At 44.2% G+C, this 18616-nt stretch overlaps 1 protein-coding gene across 4 annotated transcripts in view; it reads right to left on the reverse strand.

The window, feature by feature from the left end:
• Window positions 1-13902: 13902 nt before the first annotated feature.
• Window positions 13903-18616, reverse strand: part of MSRA (methionine sulfoxide reductase A) — a 366455-nt gene continuing 361741 nt past the window's right edge. For all 4 annotated transcript variants that reach the window (XM_025394753.1, XM_025394751.1, XM_025394754.1 and 1 more), the window contains one exon: window positions 13903-14642. In XM_025394753.1, the coding sequence (XP_025250538.1) occupies window positions 14478-14642 (165 nt within the window). In that variant the 3' untranslated portion in view covers window positions 13903-14477. The remainder of the gene's footprint in view (window positions 14643-18616) is intronic.

The raw sequence follows: 18616 nt of genomic DNA on the forward strand, positions 1-18616 counted from the left end.
TTCAATCAAACATGAGGAGAAGAAAAAATCAAGAGATGAAAACCACAATGTCTGAGACGAAAAATACACTGTCTGGGATGAAGAGCAGATTAAACATTGGGAAAGAAAAGGTTGGTGCACTTGAAAATACAGCAATGGAACAATTGAAAATATCCCAAATAAAACTTAGAGATGTATTTAAAAAGCTTAAAAAACTGATCAGAGTATTTGTGGGACACTTCATCGCAGTCCCCAAAGAAGCTGGGGAGGGCTGAAAAATATTTGAGGATTTCATGGTGGTTTGTAAGCTTGATGAAAACGACAAACCTGCAGATTCAAGAAGCTCAATAAAATCCAAGCACAAGAAACACAAACACTACGTCGGGGCACAGCACAATTGTATTTCTTTCCTGGGTCTGCTGTAACAAAAATGATGTGGCTTAAAATAAAGTTATTCTCTCACAGTCCTGGAGGCCAAAGCCTGAAATCAGGATGTCGCCAGGGGCATGCTGTCTCTGAAGGCCCTAGGGGAGGAGGCTTCCTTGCCTCTTTGTAGATTCTGGTGGCTGCCACTAATCCTTGGTGTTCCCTGGCTTGAAGCACCAGTCCCATCTTTACTTCCATCCTCATGTGGCATTCTCTTTGTGTGCCTTTGTCTCCATACAACGTTCTCCTCTCTGTGTATCTGTGTTCAAACTCCCCTCACCTTATAGAGACACCAGTCATTGGATTAGGGCCCATTCTAATCTGGTATAACTGCATCTAAACTTGATTACACCTGGAAAAACCGTATTTGTAATCAGGTCACATTCACAGGTACCAGGGGTTAGGACTTGGATGTATTATTTTGTGGTAACACAATTTTACCCACTTTAATAATCAAATTACTTAAAACCAGTGATTAAGAGAAAATAATTAAAGCAGCTAAACGGGTTAAAAAATTGTATGCACCATACACAGAGGAACAAAAATAAGAATGACAGCAGATTTTTAACTAGAAACAATACAAGCCAAAAAAAAAAAAAAAGACAGTGGAGCAACATCTTTAAATTACTGAAAGAAAACAGATGTCAACATAAAATTTTATATCCAACAAAACTATGCCTTGTAAACAAAGGCCAAATAAAGACTTTTTCAGACATACAAAAGCTGAAAGAATTAATCACCAACAAAACTACACTGTAAGAAATCTTAAAGAAAGTCTTCCAAGTAGAAGGAGGATGATACCAGATGGAAATATGAATCAACCAAGAGAAAACAAGCAAAAGCACTAGAAATACTGTGAGTAAATATAAAATAATTTTTATAATTATTTAATTATATATATTTGATTTTATAATTATTTAATAATTATTATTTAAATATATTTAAAAAGTAATTGGATATTTAAAGCAAAAAATAACAAAATTGTATTATGGAGTTTATACCATGTATAGAATAATACATGATAACAACAGCATAATGATCAGGTAGAGAGAAATGGAAATATATTATTTTAAGGTATTTATAGTATAAAGTAAGTGATGTAATATCAATTGTAGTAGATGGTGTTAAGTTGAAGATGTACACTGTAAATCTTAATGCAACCACTAAAATAACAGGATATGGCTAATATGCCAACAACGGAGATAAAACAGAATCATTAAAAAATTCATTATCCTAAAAGAATACAGAAAAACATTAAAAAATGAATGAAGAATAAATAGGACATGAAGAAAACAAATAGATATATGGAAGCTTTAAACCTAACCATATAAATCATCACAAGAAATGTAAATAGTCTAAAACACCACTTAAAGTCAGAGACTGTCAGATTGGCTAAAAAACAAAACAAAACAAAACAAAACAATAAAACCCCACAACTCAACTATATGCTGTACAAACTCACTTTAAATAACAAGATACAAGTTGATTCAAAGTAAAAATAATGAAAAATTATATATCCTGTGTACACTCATCTAAAGAAAGCTGGAGTGGCTATATTAATATAAGACAAGGTGGATTTCAGAACAAAGAATATCACTAGCAATAAAGAGGGTCATTTTATAATCTAAGAGGGTCAACTCATCAAGAGGATATAAAAATCTCAAACATTTCTGCATCTAGTGACAGAACTTCCAAATATATGAAGCAAAAACTAGCAAAACTATATGGAGAAAGAGATACACCCACAATTAAAGTTGGGGATTTAAATACCTCTCTCTCATTGATAAAACCAGTAGACAGAACACCAGTAAGGATACAGAAGTCTTGAACAACACAATCAACCAACTTGACTTAGTTGACATTTATAGTATACTTCACCTAATGATGGCAAAATATATATTCTTCTCAAGCATACATGAAACATTTACCACAATAGATCCTAGTCTGGTTCATACAAGAAGTCTCAATAAACTCAAAAGCATTCAAGACATACAATGTTTTTTGATAACAATGGAATTAAATTAGAAATTGATAATAGATCTCTGGAAAATCTTCCAATATTAGGAAACTAAATAACACATTCTAAATAATCCATAAGTCAAAGAAGAACTCAAAAGAACAATTTAAAAGTATTCTGAACTAAGCAGAAATGAAAACACAACGTATCAAAATTTGTAGGATCCCATGTAAGGCAAGGAAATTTATAGCACTAAATACCTGTATTATAAAAGAATAACGGTCTCAAGCCAATGTCCTGAGCTTCCAAGTAGAAACTAGTAAAATGGAGAGAAAAGTAAAGCTAAAGTAAGCAGGAGAAAGAAAATAATGAAGATCAGGGCAGAAATCAATTAAATATAAAATTGAATAGAAAATTTTACAGAAAAATCAATAAAAGTTGGTTTATTCAAAAGGCAATAAAATTGATAAACCTGTAGAATGACTGATCAGGAAAAAGAGATAAATTGTCAATGTCAGGAATGAGAGAGGCAAGATCACTATGAATTTTATGGATATTAAGATAAGGAAATATTATGCAAATACATTACATGACTTAGATGAAAAGGATAAATTACTTAAAAAAACAGAATCTACCAAGGCTTATTCAGGAAGCAGATAACCCGAATAGCCCTGTATCTATTAAACAAATTAAATTTGCAATTAAAAATCTTCCTGCATAAAAAACCAAAGACCCAGAGGGCTTCACTGGCAAGTCCTACCAAACATTTAAGGAAGAAATAATAACATAATAACAAAAATAATAACAGAATAATAACAATTCTAACTTTTCCATAAAACTGAAGGATACCTCCCAGCTGATTCTATTAAGCAAGCATTACCCAAACCAGGTAAAGACATTACAAGAAAACTACAGATGAATATTTTTCATGAAAAAAGATGCAAAAATTAAGAAAATTTTAACAAATAAAATCCAACATTGTATAAAAGGGACAGAAATCATGACCAAGTAGGTTTACTCCAGGAATACAAGGTTGAATTAAGACTCAAAAATCAATCAAAGTAATTCACAATATTTACAGACGAATGAGGAATGTCTGTATGATCATTTTCTGGATGCAAAAAACAGTTGACAAAATCTGAATCCATTCCTGATTAAAAAAAAAAACTTTCTGCAGACTAGGAAGAGAAGGAAAACTGACAAACAGCTTCTGTGAAAAATCTACAGTTAACATCATATTTAATGGTAAAAGACTGACATAGTTTGTCTGTGTCCCCACCCAAATCTCATCTTGCATTGTAGCTCCCATAATTCCCACATGTCGTGGGAGGGACCCAGTGGGAGATAATTGATTCATGGGGGCAGTTTCCCCATACTGTTCTCATGGAGTGAATAAGTCTCATGAGATCTGATGGTTTTATAAGGAATTTCCCCTTTCATTTGGCTCTCATTCTCTCTTGTCTGCCGCCATGTAAGATGTGCCTTTTGCCTTCTGCCATGATTGTGAGGCCTCCCCAGCGACGTGGAACTTGAGTCCATTAAACCTCTTTTCCTTTATATTACCCAGTCTCAGGTCTGTCTTTATCAGCAGTGTGAAAACAGGCTAATACAAGCCTAAGATCAGAACAGATAAGTATTTCCCTTCTCACCACTTATATTAAAATTGTACTGGAGATAAAGTGCAACGTGGTAAGGGGGAAGGAGGAAAAGATATACAGACTGGAAACGAGAAGTAAAACTGTCTCTATTTGCAGACATCATATCCACATAGAAAATCCCATGGAATTTACAAAAAAAAAAAAAAAAAAAAGAAACCAGAATGGATAGGTGAGTTCAGCATGGTGGCAATATACAGAATCAATGCACAAAAATCCTTCAGATTTGCATAAACTAGCAAACGAACAACTGGAAACTGAAATTTTTAAAACTATACTATAACAATGCCATACAAATAGGAAATACTTAGGGATATATGTAACAAAAGATGTGCAAGACCTGGATGCTGAAAACTATAAAGCGTTATTAAGAGAAATCAAATAAATTTAATTAATTAAATGGAGATCGATATTGTGCCCATGGATTAGAAGACCTAAGACTGTTAAACTGTAAATTCTTTCCAAATTGATTCTGATTCAATGCAATCCTATTTGAAATCCCAGCAGAATTCTTTTTGTAGAAAATTGACAAACTGATTCTAAAATTCATATGGAAATGCAAAAGACCTTGGATAACCAAAAGCAACTTTATAAGAGAACAAAGTTTGAGAAGTTACACTATCTAATTTTATTAAGGGTTATAAAATGATTTCATAAGTGATTAAGTGAAGATGTAAACTATTAAAGCTTAAAATCAATTATATTTTAATTATATATTAAAATATACAATTGTATAGAACATTTATAGAAATTGGATCTTCAATTTGTATGTAGAGCCTTCCTATGTCCCCTCCCAGACACTCATGTCTGTTCTGTTCCCAGAGCTGCTCACTATCAGGGGGTCACAAGGCCCTACCAATGGCTGCTGAGAAATCCACTTCCTGTGCAATTGTCAGGTTCAAGCTGTTCACAACGTTATTTTATTATTAAAATAAAGAACAAAAGCAACCTTCAGAGATATGTAGGGGATATTCATGCTAAATGATGAAAAAGGATCATTAAGTACCTTATTTGAAACCACAGTCCAATTTTAACTTCTGAACTCTCAGTGATTTTCACTGTTTACACTAGCTGATTCTAAAACTTATAATCTTTAGTAATCAAAACTGTATAGCAATGGCACAAAGGTAGACTAATAGATCAGTGAAACAGAACAGACAGTCCAAAAATAGATCCATACATATATGGGTGATTGATTTTCAACAAATGTGCAACATTGATTCAGTTGAGACAGGATGGTTGTCTGAGTCCACTCAGGCTGCTATGATGAAATACCATAATCTGGACGCTTCTAAACAACACAGATGTATTTCTCACAGTTCTGGAGGCTGAGAAGTCCAGGATCCAGGTGGCAGCAGATCTGGTGTCTGGCCAGGGCTCTGCTTCCTCATAGACTCACAGACAGTCTTCTTGCTGCATCCTCCCAATGTAGAACGGACAAGGCAGGTCTCCGAGCCTCTTTTATAAGGGCATTAGTCACATTCATGAAGGCTCTGCCCTCGTGACTTAATCAGATTCCCAAACACCCCACCTCCTAGTACAATCACCTTGGGGATTAGGATCTCAACATATGAATTTGCAGAGGATACAAACTTTTAGACCATACCAATAGCCTATCAACAAATGTTGCTGGAATAATTGAATATCTATATGCAAAAAATAAACCAAACTTTAATTCATACTTTACATTGTGTACAAAAACAAACTCGAAATGGCCCACAGGCCTAAGTGTAAAACCTTAAACCATACAACTTCTCATCTTAGGTAAAGATGTCTTAGACACAATACCAAAAACACAATATATAAAGGAAAAACTTGATAAACTGAACTTCATCAACATTGAGAACTTCTGTTTTTGAAAGACACTGTTAAAAAAATAAAAAGACAAGTTACAGACTTTGCAAAATGGATATCTAATAAAGGACTTGTATCTAGAATATAAAAAGGACTGTCAAAACTCAATACTAAGGTAACAACTCCCCAAAATGAGCAAAAGATTTTACTAGATGTGTCACCAAATAAGATATCCAGATGGCAAAACAGCACATAAAAGAGGCTCAGGATCATTTGTTAGGGAAATGCAAATTGAAACCACAGTGAGATCCCACTGCACACCTGTTGGAATATCTAAACTCAAAACGACTGACCATGGCAAGCGTTGAGGGTGACGCAGCAGAACCGGAACTCTCATAGCTGCTGGTGATAACATAAAATGTTACAATCACTTTGGAAAACAGTCTGGCAGTTTCTTAAATAGTTAAACATGCGCCTGTCATGTGACCTAGCCATTTGACACTTGGGTATATAGCCAGGAGAAATGAAATCATGTGTCCATACGAAGATTCACACATGAATTCCATAGCATGTTTATGTGTTATAATCACAAACTGAAAACAACCCAAATGTCCATCAACAAGTAAATGGATAAACTCACTGTGGTACATCCATGCGATGGAATACTACTTAGCAATGAAGAGGAATGAACCAATGACACATACAGCAACATCGATGAATCTCAAAATACTTATGTTGAGTAGGAAGCCAGATGAAGAAAGAGTAAATGCTGAGACCAATTTCAGAAATGCAAACTAATCTTTAACGGCAGAAAGCGGATTGCCTTAGGACTGGGTCCTGAATATGGAATAGGGGAAGCAGGTCCAGGAATAAGAGGTGTGAGGATATTTTTGCAGTGGTGGATATATTTATTATCTTGATTGTGGCTATGATTTCATGGCTATATACGTATATTAAAAATTTATCAAATTATATACTTTGTATGTAGTTTTTTGTGTAAATTACATTTTTTGTTTTTCGAGACAGGGTCTCACTCTGTCACCCAGGCTGGAGTGCAGTGGTGCAATCTCAGCTCACTACAATCTCCACCTCCCGGTGCAAGCGATTTTTGTGCTTCAGCCTCCCAAGTAGCTGGGATTACAGGCATGCACCACCATGCTGGGCTAATTTTTGTATTTTTAATACAGACGGGGTTTCGCCATGTTAGCCAGGCTAGTCTTGAACTCCTGGCCTCAAGTGATCTGCCTGTCTCAGCTTCCCAAAGTGCTGGGATTACAGGTGTGAGCCACCACCCCCAGCCCTTGTGTTTAAAAAAATGAAATCCAACAGTGAGGTCATTGCAGTTTTAAAATAATCATCAACAATAAAAACCAGGGGCCCCAACATGTGACCCTAAAAGATGGCTGAAAAAGTGGGGGAAAAAACCTAAGAGTTTCATGCAGCCAGGTTGCCGAGTTCAAATATGGGTGCTCAAAAAGGCAGAAACTCACTGTGTGGGCATCACCAACTTTCATCCCCAGCACCCCTCATCACACTGATCAGCTGTGAAAAATTAACCATTGGGCCAAAGACTGATGGACACCTCACCAATGAAGATCTATAGACACAAATAAGCACATGAAAACATGTTCCACATCATGGGTCATCAGGGAAATGTGAACTAAAACAACAATGAGACATCACTACACACCTATTAACATGACCGAAAGCCAGAACACTGACACCACCAAATGCTGGTGATGATGTGGAGCCACAGGAACTCTCATTCATTGCTAGTGAGAATGCAAAATGGCCCAGCCACTTTGGAAGACAGTTTGGCAACTTCTTACAAAACTAAACATACCTCTCACTGTGCAATGCAGCAATCACACTTCTTGGTATTTATCCAAAGAAATTGAAAACTAACGTCCACACAAAAACCTGCACACAGATGTGTATAGCAGCGTTATTCATAATTTCTAAAACCTAGAAACAACCAAGAAACCCATCAGTAGGTGAATGGATAAATGAATAGTGCTACATCCAGACAATGGGATATTATTCAGCACTAAAAAGAAATGTGCTATTGAGTCATGAAAAGACATGATGGAAACTTAAAGGCATATTTACTAAGCGAAAAAAGCCAATCTGAAAAGGCTACTGTGTGATTCCAACTATTTGACATTCTGGAAAAGGCAAAAGTATAAAGACAGTAAAAAGATCAGTGGTTGCCAGGGGTCAGGAGGGAGACAGGGATGAACAGGTGGATGGAGCACAGAGGATTTTTTGGTCAGGAAAACCATTCTCTATGATACTCTAACAGCGGATAGAGTCCAGCCCCACAGCCTGTATAACACCAAGACCAAACCTGAATATAAACTGCAGACTCTGGGTGATAATGACGTGGCAATGTGGCTCGTCAATGGTAACAAATGTACCACTCTGGTGGGGGATGGTGATAGTTGGGGAGGGCATGGGGGGGCATAGGGACATTTCTGTATCTTCCTCTCCATTTTGCTGCGAACCTAAAACTGCCCTAAAAAGTTAAGTCTTTGTAAAAACAAAAGCAGCATTAACACACATGGCACTATCACCACAGCTCTCAGATTCCTTCTTTCAAAGGCTCCACCCCAGGGCTTCTGTACATGATTCTGCCTGGAACGTGTCCCTCTCCCAACTGTATCTTCACACCCGCTTTGCGTGTTACTTCTCATGGAATTTCAGAATTCAGCCCAAATGCAGCTCCCTCAGCTTTGATCGGATCCCCTCATTTTTACTCTTTCACAGCACACTATGATTTTCCCCAAGAGCACATCCACTGTTTGTAATTATGGAGTTGTGACACTGCTCATTTAATATCTGATTTCCCCACTAGAACAGTTTTATTGAGGCCGGCAACCATGTTTGGCTGACATGATGCCCCCCGCATCCAGCACAGACCCTGGCACACAGCCGGAGCTGCATAGATTCATGTTGAGAGAATTAACTAATGGCTGAATGAATAAAAGAGCGATGAGAAGCAGCTCTTAATGTCAGCAATGAACTCCTCTGAAGCGCCAGAGATTTTTACAGATTATCAAGGAGCTGGGGAACCTCCGTCCAGAGCTTTTCCTTTTGCTTCCACCTCCAAGGGGGCCACTTGGTCACAGAAAAGCCACTGTACAGCAAGGGAGGAGAGGGGCCCACAGAGATGTCACCTTCTGTGAAGACGCACAGACTAAGTGACCAGTGGGAGTTCAGAGACATTTGCCTCGGGCTCAATGCCGACATCAGGCAGACACGTTCTTGGCATCCCAAGTGTCCCAATGTCCCAGTTGGAACTCAGAGCATGTTCAAAGAACGTGTAGCCTGTTCTCTGATGGAAATATTTAAAATTTGGGGGGCAAAAAGGACATCTCAGAGTCAACATATGGTTAAAAAATATTGTTCCCTGGAAATTTCATAAACTATTCAGACAAACTAATAATGTCTGGAAAATGTCACTCATCATTCTGGGGACAGGGTGGACTCACAAAAGCGAATGAGATTTTTTTAAAGGTCTCAGCAAATAATCCCCTTTTCTCCTTTATAAGAAGACAATAATAATATCTACCATGTAGAGAACACTTACTGTATCTCAGGCTCTGTACAAAGTGTATATATACATACATACATACACATACACACACACACACACACATATATGTATAGTATTTAATCTTCCCCAAGCCCTACAACATGGGTGTGATTATCGCCGTTTTACGCACAAAGAAACAGTCTCAGAATGATCATGTGACTTCTGCAGCATCACTCAATCTATAAGAGGCAGAGCTAGCATTTTCCCTCAGGTCTGCCTGACTTAACTCCAGCTGATCACTCCACCAGCCTCTGTGGAATTTCTGGAACTCAGCAAAGCATTTGTCCCAGGCTCTCTCTGATTACCATGCTGTGGCTAACATCATGATACGCTGTTCTTTAGATGACATCTCTTCGGTGAACTTACCCCTGGCTGAGACATTACATGCAAAGCTTCAGTCAGCAATTCTGGTTTCACCTGAAAACCAAGTCTGATCGGTTAGCAGTGCCCGCCCAAGGTCCTTGGTGTACAGGAATTCTGAAAGTGTGCCTGGGCTTGGCAGGAAAGAGCATGACTATCTACCAGTACTCTCTGCTAGAAGTTGGGGGTGGGAGGGTCACCGTGGGCAGTAGAATGACACGTCATGGCCATCATAACAGAAGCTCTAAGACGTTAAACAAGCAACATGTCCCTAAGTGAACTGTCCGGTTCAATTTTTATTTATTTTTCTTGAGACGGAGTCTCATTCTTGTTGCCGAGGCTGGACTGCAGTGGTTCAATCTTGGCTCACTGCTACCTCTGCCTCCAGGGTTCAAGTGATTCTCCTGCCTCAGCCTCCCGAGTCGCTGGGATTACAGACACACGCCACCAAGCCCAGCTAATTTTTTGTATTTTTAGTAGAGATAGGGTTTCACCATGTTGGCCAGGCTGGTCTCAAACTCCCGACCTCGGGTGATCCGCCCGCCTCGGCCTCCCAAAGTGCTAGGATTATAGGCGCGAGCCACCGTGCCCAGGCCCAGCTCAATATTTTGCATAATGACTTTCAAGAAGACATTGAGAACATGTGAATGAAACCTAAGCATGACACAATACTGCGAGACAGAAAACAGTATTTCAACTGCCAAACAGGGTGACGACATAGGGTTAGGCAGCAATCCCCAAGCCTGTATCATTTGGGTTTGCCACTGGTGCCGCCAAAATTTGAAATTCTCCCAGACAAAAGGCATTGTTTTATTCACTATATTGGGAGTGGGGGAGTACAAGAGACTTTACTCCATGGATCAGCGAGCTAAAATGGGGATTTCGTCAGTTATTGGGTGTATCTATCTCACGATGTTTTCATAGGTTTTATTGTTATTTAGGTCTAATAAAGCCAACAGATCTAGAGATGGCTGCTGGTAAAAGAAGAGTTTTACTACTCAAAGGTCTCGAGAGAAGGGGAAGAACTGGAGCAGGGTGGGTGGAAGCCCTGCTTCCGTGGTTTCCATGGGAAGGAGTGGCAGAATGAACAGGCTCAGGACAGGCGTGTGTGAATAATTTCAGCGGCTCGCGGGCACAGGGGCTGTCCCTAGTTGTCAAGCACTTGGCCTGGGGCGATTGGGAAAGCCAAGAGCGGCCTGGAGTGTGAGAGTCAGACAGAGGAGGTGGTTGGGCTGTGAACTCTGGATCAATCAGTTTGTATTTAAAAAACTGCACCCCTGCCGGGTGCAGTGGCTCACACCTGTAATCCCAGAACTTTGGGAGGCCAAGGTGGGTGAATCATCTGCGATTGGGAGTTCGAGACCAGCCTGACCAACATGGAGAAACCCCGTCTCTACTAAAAATACAAAATTAGCTGGGCATGGTGGCGCATGCCTGTAATCCCAGCTACTCGGGAGGCTGAGGCAGGAGAATTGCTTGAACCCGGGAGGTGGAGGTTGCAGTGAGCCGAAATCGCACCATTGCACTCCAGCCTGGGCAACAAGAGCAAAACTCTATCTCAAAAACCAAACCAAACCAAACCAAACCAAACCTGCACCCCTAAGAGAAAGACTCCTCCTAGTGAGAAGCAGGGGTGAGGAGGCAGGCAGGAGGTCAGGGGCATATGCGCGTGGGGTGAATGGATGTTGAAAGATCAAGCTGCAGAAGCTGGAATCATGGCTAATACACACTATGCATTCTGGGAGTGGGGAAATAACTTCAGGCTTGTTTAGACCCACTGAACCCACTGAGAGACAGACTCAGAGCAAGACCCCATCTGTCACCTGGTCTTCATAAGCCCCACTCTGCAGTGGACCTTGGTCTTTCATGCTTAGGAGCAGTGGGTAATAACTCCTACAAGGCCTGGGCTATTTCCATTTCACCAGTGCAGAGTCGCCTTGGGAAAAGATCCCGGTTCCTTCTGGGGAAGGCTTAGGGCAAGATTCAAGGTATGTGCCACTTGAAACACTGCAAGATCCCTCCTCAAAGGGCTGGATGCCCCGTCAGTTTTTATTTTGCTCTGCTTTAAACATGGAAGTTGGCCTAAGCTTTTCCCCAGACTCTAGAAACAACTTGCTTATAGGACACACTCGCTGCCTGTGCCTACCTCAGGGGTCACTTCTCCATTCCTTTGCTCCTTCTTTCCCAGACCTCTGCATGTCAGAACACCCCGGCACTCAATGTTCAAACCCTTTCTCTCTCTCCAGTCTCTCCCTAAATGATCTCAGCTGGTCCCATGGCCTCAAACGCCATGTATATGCTGGGGATTCTGAAATCTCTCCTCCTCTCATCCTTTCCAAGATCTAGACCCATGCAACCAATTCCCCTGCTCCATATCCCCACTGGGACATCCGAGGAGCATCTCAAACTTGTGTGGCCAAAACTGCATGATTCATCCCATTACCTCCACCTCACATCCACCTTCTTACAAGCAAATCACACCCCCAGCCATCCAGTTGCTCTGGTTAAAAATAAATGAGGGAGAAAGTGTGTAAAAAGCTCCAATGGGGCCCAATTAAATAGAATAAACTAAAAAGCCCATTATCTCATCCAATCGAAGGCTCTCCGTGACCTGGTTCCACCTGCCTCAGTGAGAATTCTCTCTACTGATGGAACAGCTTCCACTTCCGCTAGTGTATTCCCAACATGCTGCCTCCTTTAGATCTTGAATTATTTAGTTCAGGAGTCCCCAGCCACTGGGCCACGGACTGGTACTGACTGGTCCATGCCTGTTAGGAATCAGGCCTCACAGCAGGAGGTGAGTGGCAGGCAAGCAAGCAAAGCTTCATCTGTCTTTTCAGCCACTCCCTATTGCTCACATTACCGCCTGAGCTCCGCCTGCTGTCAGATCAGCGGTGGCGTTAGATTCTCATAGGAGCGTGAACCCTGTTGTGAACTGCACATGCGAGGGATCTAGGTTGACGCTCCTTATGAGAATCTAATGCCTGATGATCTGTCACTGTCTCCCATCATCCCCAGATGGGACCATCTAGTTGCAGGAAAACAAGCTCAGGCTCCCACTGATTCTATGTGATGGTGAGTTGTATAATTATTTCTTTATATATTACAATGTAATAATAATAGAAATAAAGTGCACAATAAGTGTAATGTGCTGGAATCATCCCAAAACCATCCCCCTTCCTCCCACCACCTACTTGAGGAAAAATCGTCTTTCATGAGACTGGCCCTTGGTGCCAAAAAGGCTGGGGACTGCTGATTTAGTTCATTTGGTTCTCAAGTGATATGGTTTGGATCCGTGTTCTCACCCAGATCTCCTGTTGAATTGTAATCCCTGGTATTGGAGGTGGGGCCTGATGGGAGGGGATCAGACCATGGGCGCAGCTGCTCAGGGTTTAGCACCATCCCTCAGTGCTGTTCTCCTGAGGGAGTTCTCCTGAGATCTGGTCATTTAAAAGTAAGTGGTACCCCCACTTGTTCCCCCTCCTGCTTCCATCATGACTGTAAGTTTCCTGAGGCCTCCCCAGAAACCGAGCAGATGCCAGAATCATGCTTCCTGTACAGCCTGTGGAACTGTGAGCCAATCACACCTCTCTATTAATTACCCAGTCTCGGGCATTTCTTCATAGCAATGTGAGAATGGACTAATACATCAAGTCTCACCCACCTCACGGAGGCCTCCCTGACCAACCTCGCTAAAACAGCCCTGAACACAATCTCACAGTCCCCAGACGCAACTTACTGTCTTACCCCATTCATCATCTTCACATCCCTCATCAGAACCTGACATCATCTTATTTCGTCATTTGTTTACATGTGTATTGCTTATGCCCCCATCTCCTTGTCTGGAATATAAAGGTTCTTAAGGGCAGGGATTGAAGGGGTCTGCTCTAACTAGAATAGTCTATGATGTGCGGGATGTGACAGGCACCTGGAGAACAACTATTATTACTCAGGTTGCAAGGAGCTAGAGGTGTGCATGTTTACCAAAAATTTCAATCCGAATTGTTCCCATTTGGGGGTAAATGGCTCTGAGGCTTTTTCCCTCCCAAGCTGTTTAGAGCCGTTAAGTTCATCTTACAGCACCTAAAAATATCCTACCTAAGCAAGTCAAACACAGAGGAGACGTCAGGCAGTTTGCATTATTGGACTGTAGATTTTTATTAAACCAAACATTTCTCATAGCTCTAAGCAAAGCATTAGAATTCATCAAGCAGACTCACATCTTTTCTCTGCACAGAGAGGGCTGAAAAGGAAGAGAAAGCCCCTATGCATGTCTAGATTTGGTAAAGCGAAGGATTTCAGTGAATGAGTCATTGAGGCTATACACGTTTGCAACTTGTAAGGCACTGGTGGGCAGAGAGCACAGATAAAGGACTTCTGGGGTCCCCCGCCCTGTCCAGCAACCTCCCAGCTCATGCCTTAGCTTCTACCAAGAAGGGTGAACACAGCATCCCCGATATCTTCACTCAGACCCCAGATGACGCAGGAAACTGCACAGCTCTGCTCCCACCGTAACTTATTAGGAGATAAATCACATTTTATCAACTTGCCATCACGTCTCCTGTAGATTATACTTGAGAAAACCAGATCTCTATAAATTTCTTTGTACTTTGTGCACTTCAAATGCCATGATTGTGAATCACACAAACACTGCCCAATGTGTTGAAAGCATTTTTACTGGAACCGCAAAGGCCCACTATGTGGGGAGAAATTATTTTTTAATACCCATTGGGCAGGACACGCCGGTGCCCCCAAGGCCGCAGTAGCCATTGGGATTCTTGCTCAGGTACTGCTGGTGATAGTCTTCCGCGTAGTAGAAAATCTGTCCTTCCCGGATGTCGGTAGTGATGGGGCCAAAGCCGTGCTCTGAAAGAACCTGTGGGGACATGGAAAGGCACCATCAGCTCCCATGCTAGAGAGACGGCCCCTGCGAGGGGTGGCACTGAGGGGCCAGGGCTGCAGGGAGCGGACGCATGGCTCGGGACGAGAAGTGCGTCCCTTTGGGTTGGGCTCTGTGCATTCCAAGTGGAGTGATGCTGGGCAGGGACTTACTTTGCTGTGCCTCAGTTGACTGGAAACTGAAATCAGGTTTATATCAGATTTTTAAATCTGTAATTTACACTGTACCCCCACACCCCTGCTGTCCCAGATGCAAGTTGGGGGCCCTGGTTTGGATGCTGTGGGCCTGTCTGAAACTTGCCCCAAAGCTCTCCCAGGGGAAACAGCAGGTAAGCATGGCTCCCTGCCTGTCCCCGAGGACAAATGGATGTCCCCGAGAGGGCTCAGCAGGGCTGCAGTGGGAGAGAATGAAACGGGTGGACAGGGTAGGGATGGAGCAGGGACGGAAGGAATGGCTGCAACTCTACCTGGCGCTATCCCATCTGCCCACTAGCTCAGGAACAGGACCCCAGCTCACTCCCAGGCTAGACAGAGGGTCCCCCCCCTCGCTGTGGCTCTGGGGAGCAGGACCTTGTTGGCACGTCCTGGTGAGCAGAGCGTCACTTGGGGTCTGTGCTCTGAACTCCAGGCCAGGGATCCTGGGGAGTCAGGGCAGGGCAGGACGTGGCCTGTGGCTCATCACCGCCCTCTGCGTCCTAGTTTACGTCCCAGTGACATCTGCTGCCAGGGATAGACACGCGTCAACACAAGCTGGGAGAGGAGAGAGGGGCTATTTGGGGCAGGAGACAGACTAAGAAATAGACATTGCTCCCTGTGGATTTCAGCCTGCTTCTTTTCCCCTTTGGTTTTCAGTTGTGCCCTAATTCTTTCCTGTTGCAGGCTGCTCGGAGCATGTGAGCACAGGGCCACAGAGGCTCAACCCGCTCTCACTGCCTCCATCTGGTACAGAGCTGCAAAGCAGAGCCAAGACCTGTGTTTTTACAAGGGGACCAACCACACTCTGACTGTCCGCTGGTCCATGTGAGATGAAGTCTTCAAGTCTGCCAAGCACAGTGCATCCAATATTAATATTCAGCAGGATTCACTGCTTCGGGTTTTTCTTGAGAAATGTCACTTATTTCCTGTATCTCTGTTTCACCGTCTGAGCCAGCATAAGGCCGATCCAGGATCTTGAGGCCCAGCAGCTCCAGAACGATAAGGGGCAGGGTCCCCATGGAGGCGGGTGGGTTGGACCAGCTAGCTCAGAGGCAGTCAGTTTTCTTGCAGGGGTCAGGAATGAGAATAAGGAGCCATTCTAATATAGTTTTGACAATTTTTTGTAAACTAGCAATTATTGAGGGTCTACCATATGCCACGATCTGTGCAAAGACTTCACACATGTTAATTTTAGCCTCACCACAGCCATGGGAAGGAAGTCCTATTATTATCACCCGTATTTAAAAGTGTGTGTCAGACACTGTGCCTTGGTCCCTGACATTCTCAGCTCACCCTGGTACACACAGGCGGAAAGCTCGCAGACTGCATTCCCCAGATTCTGCTGCCAGCAAGGCCCTGCTTCAGATTCCACCAATGAGAGAAACTCACATGAAATTTGGCAGGCTACGTAAAAGGAGAAGCTATTCTTTGCAGGGCGCAGCTGTGAGGATGAGCGCAGGACTCTGCAGGAAGCAGAATCCAGACTCTGCCAGCTCCTCCCGGCCCTCTCCGGAGAGTCCGTGGAATGCCATCAGCAATGACTTCTGGCAATTTCAGTAACATCTTGGTATCCTGAAATCTTGGGGTGCTTTTCCCTGACCTTCACGCTAACAGCCCTGCTAACGATTCTGTAACACCGAATTCCTTTTGTAGAACCCATCCAGCTTGATGGAATAGAAGCTTTCTGTTTCCATGACTGGGCCCCAGCTCACACTGCATTTGGCTGCAGACTGTTTTCAGCGAACAGAACCTCTCTAAGAATGAGCATGTGGGGTTGGCTAACTAACGGGTAGATTTAGAGTTAGCAATGACCTCCTTGGAAATGGAGTATGTGCCCGCGGTGGGACCTGAGCGATCGCTAGCATTTGCCTGTGAAGAAGCTGCCCACTGAAGGAAGGCTTTGGGATGCCAGGTGGCTGTGGAAATGGAATATTCTGGTGACGACAGTAAGGACGACGTCTGTGGGGGGTGCCATCTGCTCCAGGCAGCACCAGAGAGCTTGGAGACGAGAAAAAGGCGCGGTGAGGGCCTGACGTTCCTGGTCCAAGGCAAGTTCGGAGAACTGAGAGATGTAAAATAATCTCTCATCTCTCGCAGCTGTATCCAAATAGCAAATAAAAAATCGGATCCCAAGGGCTCCGGATTCACAACGCGAGCGGGATTCACAGACTTACTTGGCCCAGTGCCCGGGTGCGCTCTTGCCCACAGGTGTGAGGGTCCTCAGAGCGCCCGCCCACTCCACGGCAGACACCGCCTGCTGAGGGGGCCTCGCTCCCAGCCGTGAGCTGTGCCTGTGTAGGGGAGCGGTCCGTGTTCTACAGCCACCCCTGTGCAGACCTCCCGGCCTGCCTGTGTCTAAGATCCACCCTCTTCCCTGTCCTCCTAGGCACAAGGACGGCCTCTCAGGCACGGCTGCTGTCTTCAGAAGATTCTCTGAGCACAGCGTGGGAGGAAGTGGGTTCATACAGGGAGGCCGGCACCACTGCCCAGCTCCCCTCCTCCTCCCCTCGCAGCCACCTACAGGCCCAGGGACCCCCTTGGGGAGCCTGGAAGGGAGGTTTGCTGGTGGGCCCCGGCAGTACCAGCCTTAGCCACAAGATGGCAGACACTTCACTAAGAAAAACCTCCAAGGCGAGCAGGGAAACCGCAGCCCATTGGGCGGCCAACGCCTCCGCACCGTCCTCTGGCTGGGACCTCGTGGACGGGTCCTGTCGGGTGGCGGACAGAGGTGGCGGCCACCGGCCTGCAATGAGCGTGGTGTCAACCTGTAGGCTTCGGTTGTCCTTCCCAGTGCTCCCCCCAACCCCCCACCGGCTGCCAAAACTGGGGGAAAGGACGAAAAAGAGACTGGGTGCGAAGGAAGGGGAAAGGGACCACGACAGGTCACATCTAGTGTCTTCCTGGTCCTCCTTCGTCCGCTGCCTCACTTGCAAGTCACTCCCCTCGGACAACTCCATGCATTCCGTGGGGTCTCCCTCCGCCACTGTTCTGATTCACCTCTTGACTTCAGTGGGCTTCGCAGCCGCCCTGCTCTTTCGCCCTCCCCCTGGGTGGGCCCCGCTGTGTGCGGCACAAGTGACAGCATTAAGTTAGTCACGACCTCTCCCTCCAGGGCCCTGCAGGCTTGATGACCTTCAAAGAGTGCACTGCCCTGACTGTTCACCAGGGAGCCTGGGAGATCTGGGCCTGCCCCAGCACCTCCCCAAACCCAGGAGGGGGCCTCTCCCTGGCCCCGAGTCAGAACACCCCAGGCCCTTCTCTCCGATCCAACCCACCCCGGGCCCTTCTCCCCATCCGACTCCACGCCGGGCCCTTCTCCCTGTCCAGTTCGGCTCCGCCGCAGGCCCTTCTCCCTGATCCCACTCCACCCCGGCCCTTCTTCCTGTCCCTCTCCATCCCAGGCCCTTCTCCCCCATCCCATTCCATCCCGAATCCTTCTCTCGGTCCCACTCCACCCCAAGCCCTTCTCCCCCATCCCATTCCATCCGGAATCCTTCTCCCCCTCCCACTCCACCATAGGCCTTCTCCCCATTCCCGCTCCACCCCAGGCCCTTCTCCCTGATTCACCCCTCAGCATCGTCTCCCTCATCATATTCTACTTTTTCAGCCTTTCCCTTCCTCTCTGGGCACTATTTTTTTTTGGTGTTGTTGATATTTACCTACTTCCTGAATGTTCCATTCCCTTGCACACGATCTCCATGGAATGTCCTTTCCTCCTTCCCATCGCAGGAACTCCTACCCATCTCTCAGGACCCA

This window comes from Theropithecus gelada, chromosome 8 (assembly GCF_003255815.1).
Source record: "Theropithecus gelada isolate Dixy chromosome 8, Tgel_1.0, whole genome shotgun sequence".
In the NCBI taxonomy this organism is placed as follows: Eukaryota; Metazoa; Chordata; class Mammalia; order Primates; family Cercopithecidae; genus Theropithecus; species Theropithecus gelada.